Source organism: Carcharodon carcharias, chromosome 25 (assembly GCF_017639515.1).
Source record: "Carcharodon carcharias isolate sCarCar2 chromosome 25, sCarCar2.pri, whole genome shotgun sequence".
Lineage (NCBI taxonomy): Eukaryota > Metazoa > Chordata > Chondrichthyes > Lamniformes > Lamnidae > Carcharodon > Carcharodon carcharias.
In genome coordinates this window covers 19,061,988-19,081,327 of record NC_054491.1, presented here as the reverse complement: position 1 = coordinate 19,081,327, position 19,340 = coordinate 19,061,988, and the positions used below count along the sequence as shown (strand labels likewise).

The 19,340-nt window shown below is 44.7% G+C and overlaps 1 protein-coding gene across 2 annotated transcripts in view; it reads right to left on the bottom strand.

The window, feature by feature from the left end:
• The window catches only part of LOC121269637 (transmembrane protease serine 5-like), a 42,825-nt gene that overhangs the window by 2,684 nt on the left and 20,801 nt on the right, over positions 1-19,340 (bottom strand). The window contains exons 5-12 of one of the 2 annotated variants that reach the window (XM_041174389.1): positions 18,809-18,944; positions 16,793-16,906; positions 14,576-14,619; positions 11,658-11,820; positions 8,620-8,798; positions 6,025-6,123; positions 5,795-5,937; positions 1,560-1,712 (exon numbers count right to left, since the gene is read on the bottom strand). In XM_041174389.1, the coding sequence (XP_041030323.1) occupies positions 1,560-1,712; positions 5,795-5,937; positions 6,025-6,123; positions 8,620-8,798; positions 11,658-11,820; positions 14,576-14,619; positions 16,793-16,906; positions 18,809-18,944 (1,031 nt within the window). The remainder of the gene's footprint in view (positions 1-1,559; positions 1,713-5,794; positions 5,938-6,024; positions 6,124-8,619; positions 8,799-11,657; positions 11,821-14,575; positions 14,620-16,792; positions 16,907-18,808; positions 18,945-19,340) is intronic. The other variant, XM_041174390.1, reaches the window with a different exon arrangement.

The following is a 19,340-nucleotide window of genomic DNA, read 5'->3' as shown; positions in this document are numbered from 1 at the left end:
TTTCTTTAAAAGAACAGATATGGCTTGGTGTTGATTGACTAGAAGGTCACAGTGATTGTACAGCATTAAAATTGGTGTCCGTACCCTTTGATTAGGAGACAGGGGAATTATCTGCTCCAGATGATAATTCAATGCTTTATGCTGGAGAATGTGCATCAGCGGGTGTCGGGCAATTGGACAAGGCACAGCTTCAATGTGAGGCCCTCCATGGTCCAACAGCTTCTTTACCGTCACTGTTTGAGGATTGACCATTTTTGTCAGGTCAAGTTGCCACTGTTTATATTGGGTGTGTCTGTGTGAACAGGATTTGCCCCATATGGAATGGGCGGTATAACCCAGCAACACTCTTGGCTACTATCTCACCCTCATGAAGCTAAAAATTCCAAGTGAATTTTCAAGGGCGAACTTTTGTTTAATTTCACACACAGGTTGTTCCTTCCCCAGCTGTTACAGAAATCAACTTGAATGCTGTACATGAATGCAACTCACTTTATCCAAACTGCAGTCAGAACTTACTGCAAATTGTGACTCCAAACCACTTACAGAGAATATACAGCAGAGAAACAGGCCATTCAGCCCAACCTGTTCATGCTGGTTCCGCTTGCTCCTCCGTACATTCTTCCTCATTGAGGACTATCAGCATAACTCTCTATTCTCTTCTGTCTCTTATCTAGTATCCCCTTAAATGCATCACAATCCACTATTCACCTCACCTAGTTCCTATGATAGAGAGCTCCACATTCTCACCACTCTGAATAAAGGGGATTAGAAGGGTTTATTTTTAAATTTATTCACATAACGTGGGCATTGCTGGCAAAGCCAGCATTTACTCTCCTTCCCTAATTCTCCTCAAGAAAACAGTGGACTGCTGCCCTCTTGAATGCAAATGAGCTTGCTTGGCCATTTCAGAGGCTGGGCTTATGTATAGGCTAGACTGGGTAGGGATAATAGATCTTCCTGAAGGGCATTATGGAAGCATCTAGGTTTTTATGACAGTCCAGTAATTTTATGGTCACCATCCCTAATGCTAGGCTTTTATTTCAGACTTACTGAATCCCATCAGTTGCTATGGTGGGATTTGAGTTTACGTCTCCAGATCACTAGTCTCAGTCTCATGAGGCCAGTAACATGACCATTATGCTACCATACACTACTACATAAGTACAGAGATAGCAGTTGGGTGTTAATGAGATGTTATTCACTCATTTGTCCTTGCATTTAGTGCACCTTAACAAGGTGCAAATTAGCGAGGAAACAGCAGGTTTTGCACAAAACAAACACAGCATTTAAGATTCAATAACCGGTGATTTTGAAATCGACGTTAATGCAAACGCATAACGTCAATGTCATTTTATGGCTGATATAAGCAACTGCTCCTTTTAGAAGTGTGGGTTTTAAATGATAGGAACTGTATTCAAAAACTGCTCATTCAGCCAAAGCGCAGCTGAGAGATAGACAGATAGAAAAGCTAGAGGTAACCTGGGCGTAACTGAGAATCTATTAATGAAGGATAAGACCGATAGTATTGTTCTTTAGTTCTCTAGAAGTGGATTGCTTACCTCAATGGTGCTGTATATCCAATCTAGGAACTCGGACACCTTTGTGTAAACTCCCGGGTGATTAGCTTCAGCACAGCCAACGCCCCAACTCACTACTCCGGTCAAATGCCAAGCTTGGACATCTTCACACACCAAAGGGCCACCACTGTCTCCCTGCAATGTATATTCACAGTCACTGTTCAATAAATCTCTTGTCCATGGGGTTGGCCGTACAAAACTGTCCACAATCAAATGCAAATTGTCAATCTCATTCAGACAGGTCGGAGAGCTGAGGGGTGTGGGAAGTGGAAAGCTCGCATTGGAATGCTAGAGGGAGCACCTTTCAGGTTAAGGTCAAGCATTGTGAAGGCAGACAGAGGGAGCTCATCCTCTATACTCCTCTGAGGTATAACCGTCTGGGCGGAATCGTCCCAGATTTGCACTAAGTGCGGTAGCGGGCATGATAAAGTAGTTTTACCTGCCGCCGCAATGGGGTTTTTTGCACCACAGTGTCCCATTCCTGCCTGACTAATAATGCATGCATGGAAAACACTCTGGATCGCTAGCAAGGCGGCCTCTGATTCGCCTACCCTGCCGTCACTAATCCAGGTGCCATGTTTATAGGGAGAACCTGTACAGAGCTGGCTCTCTCTAAGGGGTTGAAAGCTTCTGCAAAGTCATGGCTGCCAAAAGGAAGAAACATGCTTCACCCAAATTTAGCGACCCCTCCCTCGGGCACCTAATGGGCACAGTGGAGGCCTGCTGTGAAGTCCTCTACCCCTGCTCTGGGCAAAGACCAGCAAGCACAGTCACCAATCCAGCATGGGAGGCGATGGCAATGATGGTCAGCATCAACGCCCTGCAAAAGAGGACAGCCACCCAGTGCTGAAAGAGGATGAATGATCTTCTCCGTTCAGCCAGGGTAAACCACTCTTCTCATTACTCTCAACTCACAGATTCACAAATCCATAGGGATCACACTCATTGCCAGTTCAAGGGACATCACCATTCAGTTTCTCACACACACCTTCATCTGCCCTGCAGATAGTGACCTCATCCGGTCCATGGCACCACTCACCACCCACACATACCAGGCATCCTTCTCATCTGGCCCGGCAGGCATCCTGCTTACACCCTCTTCATCTGTATTCATGCAGGACAAGCTGGCACACAACAAAAGGGAGAGATTGTTGACCGGTGAAGGAATTCCTGAAACCAAGTTCCTCACAGACTTTGAAAACAGAGCCATCCAGCTGGCCAACGATGATCTGAACCATTCCTGTGATGACAGTGAAATCGGCGGTGCTCAACAAAGTGAGGATCCAGCAGTGCAACATCCATCAGACAATCATGCTGTAAGTCAATTTCCCTGTTCTGCAGTCCCCTGCCATGCACTAATTATCTCTCCTTGCTTCCGCAGGGACATCTGGGAAGCAGCCAAGGGGGTCCATGGCCCAGGGCCTTGACTCAAGCTTCCAAGACATCGGAAGAAGAATCTGATGTCACCCTCACTGAAGACCCGTCACAGCGCTCACCCACACCCCCCCACCAGCATGGGACATATGCCTCAGTGGGACCTAGTTCTAGAGTAGCCTCAGGGTCACAATCTGGTGGGCACATCACACTGTCTGATCTACAATAGGCAGAGGCAGGGACTTCCCAGGTTTCCGGCACTTGGGGGACTGCTAGAGACCAGAAATCTGCTGAGTCCGAATCGAATGAGAAGCCTCTGGACTCGATCATACCTCAGCTACTGGAGCTATAAAGGCAAGCTTGGAAACAACAGGAAGGGATGCCTGCTGCACTCCTCAGATTGCAAGGCATGATGGAGAAGTCTATTCCTCTTCAGTCTGAGGTGATAGCGCTGGCATGCCAATGCACTGAGGTCAACACTTGTAGGATGGTGGCCACCATGGAGACCAGGAGAGCGGTCCTGCACTACTGTGCAAGCTGAACTCCATCGCTGATGCCATAGTTGACCTCCAACAGTGTCCACCTGAGAAGAGTGCAGGGCAGCTCGATCTCACTCCAGCTTCCTCTTCTCCTCAAGGAGTCAGCCAGGGGCTGTTGGGCACCCATAGGGAGGAGGACCAGCAGCTCGACACCCCGGGGCCATCTACCCAGTTGACTCTGGGAATGTCCAGCCGATCCAAATCACCTCTTCCTGTGACCCCCACAGCTCCAGCTCAACAGCCTGAGAGGGTGCAGCTGACCCACTGCAGGGCATCCAAAACAGGCCTGGGGCCTCCAGGTCTTGGCCCTCCAGAGGACAGCTTCCAAGGTCATCAAAGACAGGGCTAGCAGTGAGCAGGCCACCTCCGCCTCCGCTTGGATGTTGGGGGAGCAGCAAGACATAGCAGCAGTGTTAGGAAGGTTAAGAAGATGGTAGTTGCACAGCCTGGGCTCGCGTGTTAATCAATTGTACGTTATGTTCACTATTGTAAATAAACTCCCAAGAATGTCTCCTTGTCTATGGCTCCTTGTTATAATGAACAATGTTTGTGTCACTCAGATGTGAAACCTTGGTTCCTTAGTCCAGGGCCTCTCCCCTGTGCAGTGTGTAACCTTCAGAGAAAAGTGATGGTCCAGCTTCACACTCACTGGACACATTAGTGATGCTTGCACCTCAATGGTGCTTGTCATTGCTGCCAGAATGTCATGGGCAGGTGTCACATTCTCTCTGTGTGCTAACAGCATCTTTGAGAAGGGACTGGCCCCCCATTCCTTCAGTATCTGTGACCAGTGATCCTGTGTTCCTGAAGGCGTCAGCTGCTGAAGGCTGACAAAGGATCAGGTGCACTTAAAGTTTAAGGCTGCATCTCCATGATGTGAAACAAAAATAAAAATAAAAATACCTGGAAAAACTCAGCAGGTCTGACAGCATCTGCAGAGAGGAACACAGTTAACGTTTCACGACCGTATGACTCTTCAACAGAACTAAGGAAAAATAGAAAAGAGATGAAATATAAGCTGGTTTAAGGGGTGTTGGGACACCTGTATATTTCACCTCTTTTCTATTTTTCTTTAGTTCTGTTGAAAAGTCATATGGACTTGAAACGTTAACTGTGCTCCTGTCCACAGATGCTGTCGGACCTGCTGAGTTTTTCCAGGTATTTTTATTTTTATTTTTGTTTTGGATTTCCAGCATCCGCAGTTTTTTTTTTATCTCCATGATATGACCCTGATCACAGAGCACAAGCAGGCTGTCCTCAGACAGAGAGGAGTCAGACGTTCACAAGAGGCAATGTGAAGATCCACAGAGTGTCCTCACTGCATGTCGTCATCATCCTCCTGGAATCTAGCAACTACTAGGGCCTCTGCTGCGTTTCCATAATATGAGCCTGAGCACTGAGGGTACGTGCCACACATCAACCACACAGGAGTCAAACATTCACAGACGCAAGGTGAGAATGTCAGGACTGTCTTCACTGCATCTCATCCTCATCCTCCATGAATCATGGTGGCCATGAGGGCCTCCTGAACACACCTTCTTCATCTGGCCAGTGTGATGGCCTCATCACCAGCATCCTTGCCTTGGAGGACCTCATCATCGTCATTCCCTTTGACATCCACATCATTGAAGGAGATGTGCAGCTCTTCCATCTCCTCATCACCCAAGTCCTCACCCCCATTGCAGTGCCTGGCAATGGAGCCTGCAGCAAGTGACAATGATGTATGCCACTCTCTGGGAACTGTATTGCTGTGCTCCACTTGCCCTGTCAGTTGTTTGGTGAGCTGCCTTCTTTAACTGCAGCCAATGTGGTGTGGGTACACCCACTGTGCTGTTAGGGAGGGAGTTCCAGGATTTTGACCCAGTGACAGTGAAGGAATGTTGATGTATTTCCAAGTCAGGATGATGGTAGTGTGGAAGGTAACTTCCAGGTGGTGGTGTTCCCATTTATCTGCTGCCCCTGTCCTTCTAGGCGGGAGCGGTCGTGGGTTTGGAAGGAACTGTCTGCAGATTTTTCTTGAGTTGCTGCAGTGCATCTTGCAGATGGTACACACTGCTGCCACTGTGCGTCTGTGGGGGAGGGAGTGAATGTTTAAGCTGGTGGATGGGGTGCCAATCAAGTGGGCTGCTTTGTCCTGGATGGTATGGAGCTTCTTGAAGTGTTGTTGGAGCTGCACTCATTCAGGCAAGTGGACAGAATTCTATCACACTCCTGACTTGTGCCTTGTAGATAGTGAACGGACTTATTAAAATGAGAAGCAAAGTAATTTTCAATCCATTTTCTTTTTCTCTAACCTTAGCTTACCTGGCATGCATCAACTTTACCCTCCTTGTATCCTGCACATAACATTCTTGGAGAGACGGCGCCATTGTACATGCAGCTGCTGTTACATCTCTCAGTGCTTATGAGAGGGACTGAAGCTTCTTTTAAAATATTTTCTAGTTCATCTGGAAGAAAAAGCTGAGAATGAATGAGGCAAATCCAAAGGTTCCTGCTGTAGAAACAATTTTCAGCCTGGTGTCTGTAATACTTACAGGCATCTGCTCTTACATGACCCCAGCCAGATATCCAACACTCTTTGCCTGGTGTAACGTGTTGATTGTATTCTGGCAGACAGACTGCCCTCACCGTATCTGTAAAACAGGAGATAATGTAAAGATGCTGTAAGTGTTAGGAATCTGAAATAAAAAGAGAAGGAAATACAAACCCGGCCTTTGTACAGGGAAAAGACAGGTTAGTTGTTGCTGGAGGAAATGCAACTAAAATATTAACCTTGCTCTTCTCTCGTTACAAATGCTGGAAGCCCTCCCGTACGCTTCCATCATTTCTTATGAAAGTTCTTATGCTTTATTCCTTCTCTTGGATCTGTCTCCTCACACAATAAATTACTTTGCAGTGTGGTCACTGTGGTTATGTAGGAAAATTTGGTGGCCATTTTGTGCCGACAGGATTGCTCCGTAGGTGCCAGTGAACAATTGATAGTTTTATTTTAGTTAGAGTTAGTTGAAGGATGAATGTTGGCCAGGGCTTTCTGCTGTGAAGGATGGGATGGACATTGTTTAAAGTTATGACTGAGAGCATCATGGGAACATAGGGACATAAGGCCATTCAGCCCCACAGGCCTACTCTACCATCTAATTAACTCATGGTGTTCTGCACCTCAACTCCTTTGCTTAAGGTTGCCAAGGTTGTTCAGAGTTGTCCTGAGGTCTCCATGAATTAAAGATTAATCTCGTGGACGCTGCTGTGAGCAATATAGGAGAACAGTCCTGTTGGCTTTAAAGAAGTAGTTTCCTTTTCCTCAGTTTAATTGAACATTTGGATTATGAGTAATAAAAATTTTGGAGTTTGGTGGGGGGACAAAGACTGATTATGGGCATGGCTGGCAGAGGCAGCAGCTCATGCAATGAAATCTCCAGGAAAATGCTCAACCAGAATTGGCAACCCCACCTTTGCTCCAATCCCTCTACACCCATACTGAGTGAAAATCTATCAATCTCAGGTTTAAAAATATCTATTTTATCCCCTCCCTCCCCAAAATCCATAACATTTTGGGGGAAGAAAGTTCTAAATGTCTGCCAACGTTTGTGTATAAAAGTACTTCCTGATTTTACCCCTGAGTGACCTGGCTCTGATTTTAAGATTATTTCCCTGTGCTCATGATTCCCTACCAGAGGAAATACTTTCTCTGTGTCTATGCTTTCAAATTGTTTTAACATTTCAAACCCTTCAATTGGATCACCATTCAGTGGTCTATACTCAAAGGAATACAAACACAGGTTATGCATCCAAAGCCCACCAGCTATTATACTCTAGTCATTAATATTTCAGCAGTGCGACAGCTGGAGCTGTCAGTTTATATCTGGCTGCTATACAAAACTGGGAAATTTCCTCACAAGTTGTCCAGTAAATCTCTTGGTAATGTGTTTGATGGCGTTCTCCCAATCTGTTGCTAAATTCTCCCCACTTTCTTCTTTGTACCGAGCTATGGAGGCCTCATAAAAAGCATAATCTGACCTCTAGTCTGTGCTGCTTGGCTCGGGCAGAGGTTAGGATTGCCACTGGTATCAATGATTAGGGTAAGGAGAAAAAAATAATCAACCAGAATTAAATGGGTGGAATTTAATGTGGCCAATCAGAAGCCGGCGGGAATCCTTTTAGAAGTCACATCAAATTAAGTACAAATCAGGCACTAAACTGGGCAGAGGCAGGCCTCCCCAGGATCAAGGACCCGGGGTGGGGGTGGGGGGAGGGGGAGATCCTGCTCCCCCGATAGCAGTGGCCAATCAGAGGCCAGCTCATTGGCACCACCAGGGAGGTGGTGGCTACTGCTGGTGTTATGGCCCACCCATGGTTTAGGATCGCTGATGGACTCACAGGTATGCGATAGTGGCGGGGAGGGGGAGAGGGGGTGGGGGGTGGCCGGGGTCGCCAGGTGGGGAATCATGGAGGAGATGAGGGGAAGGGAGGTCAGCAGCAAGGGTGGCTCTTGGGCTTCCTGCATGGTCAGTTCCCTGCCTGCTGCTGGGTGAATTAAGGGACGAGGCCCTTAATTGCACCAAAACCCGCCACCAAACTCGCCTTGGAGGGGGGCATTAAATTCTGGCTATTTGCCCTGTTTATTATAGGTTAATTAGTGCTGAAAAATGTTTGCCAAGAGAGGAAAGGATCAGGTCCTCTGCGATGCCTGCCATGGGTGAACAGCCTATTTAACCCTAACAGCACTGTTGGTGTACCTACACCACATGGGCTGCAGTGGTTCCAGTAGGCAGCTCACCACCACCTTCTCCAGGGCAATTAGGGATGGGCAATAAATACTGGCCCAGCCAGTGACGTCTGCAACCCATAAAGGAATTTTTAAAAATTCTAGGCTGGGGTATGAAGAATGAACACATGAATGGAATACAGAAAAAGTTGGCTGGGATGGAAGGACCCTTTACCCAGAAAGGATAGGCAACTTTTGGAGAAGTGGTAGGGGAAGGTGGGGGAGAGGTGGTTGACGGAGGGGGAGAGAGAATAAAGTCATCTTTGTATTAGAAATTTCTGCTGCCTTTTACTAGGAATTCATTCTACAGATTCTGGCTGAGGAAAGAACAATTTGTGCTCCCGAATTAAACAAAAGCTCATACTTGAAAATTCGATTGGTTTTTTTAGCTTTAGGAGGGCGATGTCATAGTCATGCGTCTCATCATCATAGTTACTGTTGTAGATGATTTTCTCGACCACGTAGCTGGTTACACTGCTGAACAGAATGACCTGCCTGTCCAGAATACCAGCATACACTAGCCAGTTGTAAGCAAATGGTGACCTGTAACAGAAAGACACTGTTAGCTGCCCTGCCCAGTTCTAGAAACTTCTACAACGAGCGGTACAACGCCACAAGGTGCTACAGAGGAGTGACTATGAAACAAGATTTGACACATAAGGAGGTCTTAGCACATCGAACAAAAAACTTGGTCAAAGAGGTAAATTTTAAAGGCCATCTCAAAGAACAAGAGGTGAAGAGGTTTAGGGAGGGAATTCCAGAGCTTAGGACCTCTGCATCTGAAAGCATGACTGCCATTGGTGGAGTGTTTAAAATCAGAAATGCTCAAGAGGTCAGAATTAGATTGGAGATATCTCACTGCATAGGAAAAGGAGGAGGCCATTCAGTCCCTTGCACATTCCACTATTCAATTAGATCATGACTGATCTGTATCTTAACTTCACCTACCCACCTTGTTTCTGTAAACATTAATATCCTTGCCTAATAATAATCTATTAATCTCAGTTTTTAATTTTCAGGTCCTCCAGCCTCTAGAACTGAGTTGTGTAACTTGGGGCATTGATCTCTACAATCTGCTTTTGAAAGCAGCCCAACAGCATTATGAGGTGGAATCTCTTCTGAGGGCCCCTACATGGAATGGGTTTGAGTTGTCAGAGGTTGTTTTTTTTTTATTAATTCATGGGATGTGGGCATCACTGCCTATGCCAGCATTATTCATTGCCCATCCCTAATTGCCCTTGTTCAGAGGCCATTTAAGAGTCAACCACATTACTGTGGATCTGGAGTCACATGTAGACCAGACCAGATAAGGATGGCAGATTTCCTTCCCTAAAGGGCATTAGTGAACCAGATGGGTTTTTACAACAATCAGCAATGGTTTCATGGTTTTTAATTCCAGGTTTTTATTGAATTCAAATTTCAACATCTGTTGTGGTGGGATTTGAACCCAAGTCCCCACAGCATTATCCTGGGTCTCTGGATTACTTGTCCAGTGACAATGCCACTATGTAGTTTGTTTTTGTGGGTAACATTTATAACCCCACTGGAGCAGCTAGTAAATATGCATTAAAATAAAAAACAGAAAATGTAGGAAACATTCAGCTGGGCCGGCAGCATCTATGGAGAGAGAAATAAAAACAGAAAATGCTAGAAAAACTCCGCAGAGCTCTGAAGAAGTGTCATACAGACTCGAAACGTTAACTCTGTTTCTCTCTCAATAGATGCTGCCAGACCTGCTGTGTATTCCAGCATTTTCTGGTCTTATTTCAAATTTCCAGCATCCACAGTATTTTGCTTTTATCTATGGAGAGAGAATGTTTCAGCTTAATGACTTTACATCAGAAACAATAAGAATGTTTACATGTATAATGTGGAAATGTCAAGCTGATACAATAGGGAGCAATGTTCTGGTATTGGCACTAAGATCCATCATTGGTGAATAGTAATGAAGGCATTACTCATCTGCCTGGTTGTGTCAAACATAAAGAAGCCATGCTTTGATACTGTTACTGAATGACAGAGAAGCTGAATGTTCCATTTCTCAATATTCAGGTTCCTTGTGTTGAAGAGCATAAAAACAAAATTGTCTTTTGAAACACATGATGGCTGTTGATAACCACTGTGTCAGACAATAAGTTGATGTTGGGACGGGGCTTAAAGTTTGACTCATATCCAACAGTCAACTTTAGAGCAAACTGAGTCTATTCACTCAGCAGATTCTATTTGAATAGTACACTACAGCAAACAGTCTACAGAGTCTATTTGTAGGGCAGAATTTTGCCTTCGTCGGCTAGGCTCGGCAGGACCGGGCAGGAGTGGTCGGGAAGCCAACTGCCACCCTCGGTCGGGGCTGGACTGAAACGCGTGTGGCAGCGCTGCCTGTGGGGGGGTGGGGGGTGGTGGTGAGGTGGGGTGGTGGGGGTGGGGGGCGGTAAGGAAGGCAAGGGCGTACCTTCGCGCATGCACACGAGTACATGCTGGAAAAGATTCCTGAGGCACAGAGCTGCCTCAGGAAGATGAACAGTTTTAAAAATGAAAATTAAAGCATTGTAAGATGTTAAAAAACATGTCCCCACATGAGACTCTGTCATCATCCTCCACGAATCTAGCAGCTATGAGGGCATCCTGAGCACGCCTGTGTCGTCTAGCCAGTGCGAGGGCCTCATCCCCGTCACATGAGCAGCGACAGGTTAGAAATAAGTATGGAAATTAAAAATATTTTTTTAATGACAGTTTGAAACCTAATCCCCCCAATGGATGAGGTTTCGCAAAAAATGCAAAGGCCGCTTGGCCTTTTCGCCTGCCTGCCAACTGTAAAGTTGGACGGGCAGCGAAAAATTTACATCAATTGGATTGTTAATGGCCTTAATACGCCTGTTAATTGTTGGAGGGCGTGCTGCCAACTCCTGCTGACTGAAATATCGTGCAAGTGTGTGATGATATCGGGACACTCGCCCGACATCATTGCGCATCATTTTACGCTCATTCGGGTCGAGCATGCACCCGCCCGACAAGCAGAAAATTCTGGCCACAATGAGCCTCTACGAGCTACAGCAAACAGAACTCATGGATGCAACGGCAGCAAAATCTTGGAGTAAAACCAAAGCGATTTCTCCAGCAAAATACAGTGAGTGGAGGATAGTTACACTATATAAATGATGTGTGTAAAATCAATCCCAGTCACTTTTAGCAATGTGATCTAGAGTCATGACTGATGGAGTTGGGGTATTACCCAATTAACCATCTCCTTTATGACCAGGAATAGTGGTGTCACGATACAGAGTCACCAAAACCCTAAACCATCAAACACACTCCAGAATGTACATTAAGATATAAATATTCCATAGAATATTATTTAATTTTTATCACCCACGTATCAAGTAGAGCCAAAGGATGACATACCTGTGTACACAGTGTGCTGCAGTTAAGACCCAGTAACGGTCGATGATGGAACCTCCGCACATGTGCTTGTACTGATAGTACAATGTGACCTGCCAAGGCCAGCTCCCCATTTTGGCTTCCTGTCCTCCAACTATCATGAAAAAGTCGTGCTTCTCTCCACAGGCTTCATGTTGAGAAAGACAGCAATGTAAAGATTGCAAAAACTTGCATTTATATAACCTTTTTCACGACCGCCGGACATCTCAAAGTACTTTACAATTGCTTAAGCACCTTTGAAGTGAAATCCTTGTTGTAATGTAGGAAACATGGCAGCCAATTTGCACACAGTAAGCTCCCACAAACAACAATGTGATAATGAGCAGATAATCTGCTTTGGTGATTGGTCGAGGGATAAATGTTGGTCAGGACACCAGAGAGAATTCTCCTGGTCTTCTTCAAAAGCGCCCTGGGTTTTTTTTTCAATTTCCCCAAGAGGGGAGCCAGGGCCTCAGTTTAATCTGTCCTCTGAAAGACAGCATCCCTGAGAGTGCAGCACTCCCTCGGTACTGCACTGGGCTGTCGGCCTTGATTTTTGTGTTTTTGCCTCAAGTTTTTGCCTCAGAACTTTGTGATTCAGAGATTAAGGGTGTTACCAAACTGAGCCATAGTGGATTTAAATTGCTGAAAGATAAGAATTTGAGGGACCATCATTTTAACACATGTTAGAGTTCACGGAATTATGACAGTTGACTTGCAAAGCAACTTCGTTCCATTTTCTTAATAGGCTACTGAGTATGCAAGCTAAGGAATATCCCTGGGGAAGTCTCTGGTCTGTGCTGAATTACTATCAATTGGCTAGAGTGTTGGCAATGTTTTAAGATTACCTCAGTGTCTCTGGTCTTTAGTCCTAGATTCACACCCTTGATTTCCATCCAATGACCCTTGCTGCTTTTGTGTGTATGTGCATTCATGTTGTCATGTGATAACAGGATCCAGATGGGCAGTGATGAACAACCAGGTTGAATAGCTTTTTAGCTCATTGTCAAGTCTCACAATGAAGAATGGCCACTTCAGTGAGCTATCAGAGGCAGTAACTGTGCAGCTGAGGGACAGCAGGAGTCAGAGTCGGACTGACAGAAAAGGTAAGGAGATTGGGATAGGGTGGGGGTGGGAGGTAATGAGTGGAAGCTGCCAATTCCTCAGGGAGGGTGAGAGGGAAATGAGATGATGAGTCACCCCTAGCCTGGAGAATTGATAGCATCATTGACTCCAGCACAGGAGGAGGCCATTGGCCAGTTGTGCCTGTGCCAGCTCTTTGAAAGATCTATTCAATTAATACTGCTTCCCTGCTCTTCCCCCATAGCCCTGAAAAATCTTCCATTAAGTATTTATCCGATTCGCTTTTTAAAGTTATTGAATCTGCTTCCACCATCCTTTCAGGCAGCGCATTTCAGTTCACAAAAACTCGCTGCATTAAAGAAAACATTCCTGTCATCTCCATTTGGTTCTTTTGGTCAAGTACCTTAAATCTGTGAACTCTGGTTATTGACCCTTCCACCTCTCGAAATAGTTTCTCTTTATTTGCTCTGTCAAAATCCTGCGTCATTTTGAACGCCTCTATTAAATCCCCTCTGTTCTAAGGAAAACAATCCCAGCTTCTTTACTGGTTGTATCCAGCTTCTCTAGTTTCCCATACATGTGGTGCAAGGGAGACAAATTATCTCTATGAATAATTGGTATAGTAAGAAAAATTATGTTAGATCATTATGTAATATTTAAAAATACTCAGCCTTTACAGCGCACAGTCGTCACTGCGCGTCTGTACAGACCTACTGCACTGCCAAGTGATAAGACTCAAGGTGACACCTGAGGATCCTCGATGGCTCCTGGAGATACATCTTTAAAAATCTTCAAGAATATTCAAACAGATTAAGTGATATGCTGATAGGATGGGACAAAGTAAGGAGGGAAGAGGCTCACGCAGAGCATAGATAAGTTTGGCTGAATGGACTACTTCCCTGCTGTAAATCCCAAGTAGTTCTATGCAAAAGTCTCCCTCTTCCCTTTTCCACTTCATTCTCTCTCTCACTTTTCAGGTTTCAGGCATGATGGTGCGAACTTCGTATAATTTTTCACAACAACCAATTTGAAGGATAACCAACTTTTTACTGGTCAAACAAATTTTTACCATGACACAATTCCTTTCTGGTTTGTCTCAAGTTGAAGATGGGGCCCTGTGGTGATCTGAGGTGCAATACACCTTTCAGAGAATGTGAGCAGATTGACCATGTGACTGTATTACCCAATTGCTGTTAAGCGCGGGCTACAATTGTTAATCAGTAGTTTAGAATAGGGTCTGGTTGGAGAAGCACACAGTGTGTTAGTGCTCTGTTATTTGCGTAAATAAACAACATGTGCTTCACCTTATATTGGTGTCTGCATCTGCAGTATATTGATTGCCACTCAGCCACTGGTAGATAGGCGTGCAACTGTGTTCACGAGCAAAGCGACCCAATAAAAGGGACATAACAGGCCCCTTAAGAGTAATGCTCCCCTGCTCCACCTCACCACCCAAACCACTAACGAAAGCTTCACCTTCAACTGTTCCAGCCACACAATCAGTCGGAAATAAGTTAAACGTGCTTGGCTGTGGCAGAATAGTTTACCAAGGAAATGCTATTTTCTCTAAGAACTGAACTGCTGGAGTCCTGGTGATACTGGGGTTGCCATGATGAGAGTTCCAGGATATTGACCCAGCGATGATGAAAGAACAGCCGACATATGTCTAAGTCAGCGAGGTGTATGACTTTGAGGAGAATTTGGAAGGTGAAACATTACTCTTTGCCGGTGCTGAAAGACACAGTGTGTGTTTCCCAGTTTGAGAACAATGGATTGAAGCAACATCTATTGAACATTCTATTTTCAACAACTGCACTCACCAGAACATTTCAGTTTTATTACTTTTCCAGATGCACAGCTAGCCCTAGAGAAAGAGACAAGGAGGATTAATTTTCAGTAAGATGCTGTGAGGATTGCAAATACCTGTCACTGAAGGGAGTTAACAAATAAGTGTGAGGATGTAGCTCCCTATTCTGCTGATTCAGGTTGATGCTAACAAGGGTGTTAGGGATAAACCACAATGTCGCGCTTTGCTAAGCCATGAAGTTGAAGTGTCTTTAGTCACTGTTGGCTTCTCTCTTGTCATTTAAAACATCTTTGGATCTCCATGAAGTCTTTCCACTGTATGATGTCAATTAAGTCACACGTTATTCTGCATTTTACACACCGCAGGTTGTGCATTATACATCAGTTTATATTTATATACCTTTAACATAATAAAACTTCTCAAGGTGCTTCACCGTAGCATAATAAAGCAAAATTAGACACTGAGCCTCATAAAATGAAATTAGGACAGGTGACCAAAAAACTTGATTAAGGAATTAAGTTTTAAGGAACATCTTAAAGGGTGAAAGAGAGGTATTGAGGCATAGAGGTATAGGGAGGAAATTCTCGAGCTCAGGGTCCAGGCAGCCAAAGGCACAGACAGCAATAGTGAAGTAATTAAAATCGGGGATGCTGAAGAGGCCAGAGTTAGAGAGGCACAGATATCCCAGCGGGTTATGGGGCTGGAGGGGATCACAGAGATAGGGAGGGGAAAAGCCTTGAAGGAAAGAAAGGAAGGATTTGCATTCATTCAGTGCCATTTGCAGCTTCAGGACATTCCAAAGTGCTTTACAACCAATGAACCACTTTTCAAAGTGTTGTCACTGTTGTCATGTATGAAATATGGCAGCCAATTAGGGATGGGAAATAAATGCTGGCCTAGCCAGCGATGCCCAAATCCTGTAAATGAATTTTAAAAATTGCACACAGCAAGCTCCTACAAAAGCCAATGTGATAGTGTTTTTGGTTGAGGGATCAATATTGACAAAGAGAACTCCCCTGCAAACCAGCTATGGGATCTCTTACATGAAAGGGTGTCGGTGTAAGACAGGGGCTTGTCTTGTTTGTAACATTTCAACTGATAGTTCAGCACAGCACTGTGGATTCAACCTAGATTTTGTGCCTACATCTCCAAAGGGGGATATGAACCCACAACCTTCTCACTCCAAGACAAGCAAGCAACTCACAAACCACAGATGGCACCTTGCACTGAGTAACCAGTACAATTGCACAGGGCTGATAGGTGAGTCAGACCCTCCAGACACATTCAGTGAAGGAACAACAATTGTAACAGCTGAGCCCAGATCAATTTGTCAATGATTTTTCACAATCATACCTTTGTGGGCTTTCTACCAGATGAATTGATAGTATTTAGGAGCATTGTTTAGTGAAATGTAGGTCCCCCAAACTGGGATTTTGCACAAGACTCCCGCAAGGCAAATAATTCTCAATGCAATTTGAAGAGGAACGAAGTATTTTCCCAATGTCCTGGTCAAAGTTCTCCCAATCACCAAAGAAAACCTCAGATTAACTGCTGTTCACTGTTGGTGAGATGTTGCTGAGATAAAATGGTTGTCAAATTTGCCTGCATAATGACATTCACTGCAATCTGAAAGTAAGTAATTAGCGTGATGCGCATTGAGACATTTGGACGTGAGGATGTGCTTTATGAATTCTGACTTTATTACATGTACTGCTTTGCTAGTAGTTTCCTTCTTTGGAGTCAGGCAGCTTTGGATCCACTCTGACTCCCATTAAAATAAACGAGAACTGATTTGCCAAATGTGGTCTCCCGGTGCAGGTTTCTTTGGCCAGGAAAGCCCATCAGGAATTGCCCATGTCCTCCAATAATTCCCTTTTGAAAGCCGTTGTTGAAACTGCGTCCACCACCCTCTCAGACAGTGCATTCTACTTCCTCACCACTCACTGTGTGAAAACAATTTTCCCCATGACACCTTTGGTTTTTTTGTCAATTATTTTAAATGTGTCCTCTGGTTCTCGAGCCTTCTGTCAATGGGCACAGTTCCACTCTATCTACCTGGCCTAGGCCTCTCATGATTCTGAACATCTCTGTCAAATGTCCTCTCATGAGAGCCTTTCTTCTCTCAAGAGAACAATTCCAGCTTCTCAAATCTATCCAGGTAAGTGAGGTTCCTCATCCCTGGAAGGGGTATAATTCTAAATTTGCACTGGTCTGAGGGAATGATGCAAACCTGTAGCTCCAAATCTTTTCCAAATCATTGTCCTGTCCATCAGTGAGTTCAACAAATCCTTGTGTGTAATTGGATCCAATCTCGCTTATATTCATTACACTGGAATTCAGGTACCTGTAGAGTAAAACACAACTATTTGGACTGATGTTACACCTTCTGGAGTTTATTTGGTCCCTGTCAATTTAAGATATCAATGGCTACAGCAGCTTGCCAACAGGCACCAACAACTTCATATTGACACTTGTGGCAGAAGCTGCCTCTCATGGATTGGTCTCTTCAACCATCAGCCGAAGTGCACCATATGGAGTTACCCCCCCCCGCCACACACCCCCCCCCCCCCCCCCCCCCCTACCCCACCACCACCCCCCACCCCACCATCTGCAATGGATTCGATTTGCTGCATGTCCATCATCTTATGCAGATGAAAGGATGTCAACAATGTCAATTTACAACCAAAAATCACAGCCAACCCATGAACATTAATATTTCTCACCCTCTTGCTGTGCTTTGAGTGCAACATTTCGGTATGGAGGCAAATCAACTTCCCTTTATAATTCAAATCTTTGTAACTACTTAGTTTTTGAAAAGTGGGATCAAAGTTTGAGGATCTCTCTGTGTTTAACACTTGAAGTGTCTGCTATGAGATTGAGAGTGTGATGGGCACCAGCTGTGATACCTTCTCATGAAGCTGCTAAATAAACCACAATGTCACGCTTTGCTAAGCCATGAAGTTGAAGTGCTGCAGGCTGTCTTTAGTCACTGTTGGCTTCTCTCTTGTCATTTAAAACATCTTTGGATCTCCATGAAGTCTTGCTACTGTACGGTGTCAATTAAGTCGCATGTTATTCTGCATATTACACACCGCAGGTTGTATAATATACATCAGTTTATATTTATATACCTTTAACATAATAAAACTTCTCAAGGTGCTTCACCGTAGCGTTATAAAGCAAAATTAGACACTGAGCCTCATAAAACGAAATTAGGACAGGTGACAAAAAATCTTGATTAAGGAATTAAGTTTTAAGGAACATCTTAAAGGGTGAAAGAGAGGTATTGAGGCATAGAGGTATAGGGAGGAAATTCTCGAGCTCAGGATCCAGGCAGCCCAAAGGCACAGACAGCAATAGTGAAGTAATTAAAATTGGGGATGCTGAAGAGGCTGGAGTTAGAGAGGCGCAGATATCCCAGAGGGTTATGAGGCTGGAGGGGATCACAGAGATAGGGAGGGGAAAAGCCTTGAAGGAGCTTGAAAACAAGGACGAGAATTTTAAAATCAAGGCTCTGTTTAACCGGGAGCACCAGGGTGATAGGTGGAAGGGACTTGGTGTGACTTAGGACATGGACAGTGGAGTTTAAATGATCTCACGTTTACAGAGGGTAGAATGTGGAAGACCAGTCAGGTATGCATTGGAATAGTCAAGTCTAGAAGTAACAAAAACATGAATGAGGGTTTCCGCAGCAGATGAGTTGAGACAAAGGCAAAGTTGGGTGATGTTACTGAGTGCGTTCCTCTTATTCTGTACATACCATTCATGCTGGACATTACTTGCTTATGATAGTCTTGAGTCTGTCTAATCATCCTTTAAATAATTATTTTCAAAGCATACTGTACATAACTTACTACAAATCATTTATTATTCTGCTTATAGCACTCTGCAGGCTGAATATTATCCTGTAAATAGGTGACAGATTCTCCTATACTTAACTCTCTAATTTTGACAGGAGTCTGTTGGAACCCAGAAAAAGGCCAGAACTAGATAAGTTGGGTCCTGAATGAAGCTGACCTTGTTCAGTCTCTGTTTGACCCTTGTAGCTTCACCATGGTACTGGGCCTGGACAAGGGACTGGGACCCTCTGGGAGCTCTTGGGGCCTTTCAGAGGGACCTGTGGAAGGCCAGTGCAAGTTTGCCCGATCAGCCCAGTTCTAACTCCAGCAGGCATGTGGAGGAAACAACAAGGGTTTATAATATTCTTATTGTGCTCTAATGTATCAAGCAAAGAATCACAGCGTACTTGATATGTCCCATGTATCTGCATATCCGTTTTCCCAGTGAGGAGTTCCACTTCTCATCACAAACAGGAAGCCATACTTGCCATGCTTGGTGACGTATCTCCAATAGAGAGTTCTCAGTATTAATTCTGAAAGACACTGAGTGCAAATCATTGATAGTCAAAACTGATTTCACTGTTTGCGCTGCCTACAGATTCCTATTGATTCAATTGCTTTATTTCATCACTGCATTCAAAAAGAACATTGAAAGCACCTTCTCAGGAGTAGGCTAGCTCCAATAGCAGACTAGCATCAGAAGCACACTAAAATCAAGAGCAGACCAAAACCAGGAGCAGGGTAAATCCGGGAGCACAGTAACTCCAGGAGCAGACTAATACCAGGAGCTAACTAACACTTGGTGCAGAGTAACTCAGGAGCAGACTACACCAGGAGCAGAGTAACTCCAGGAACAGACTAATACCAGAAACAGACTAAATCCAGCAGCAGCCTAACACCGGGAGCAGCCTAACACCAGGAGCAGGTTAATTCCAGGAG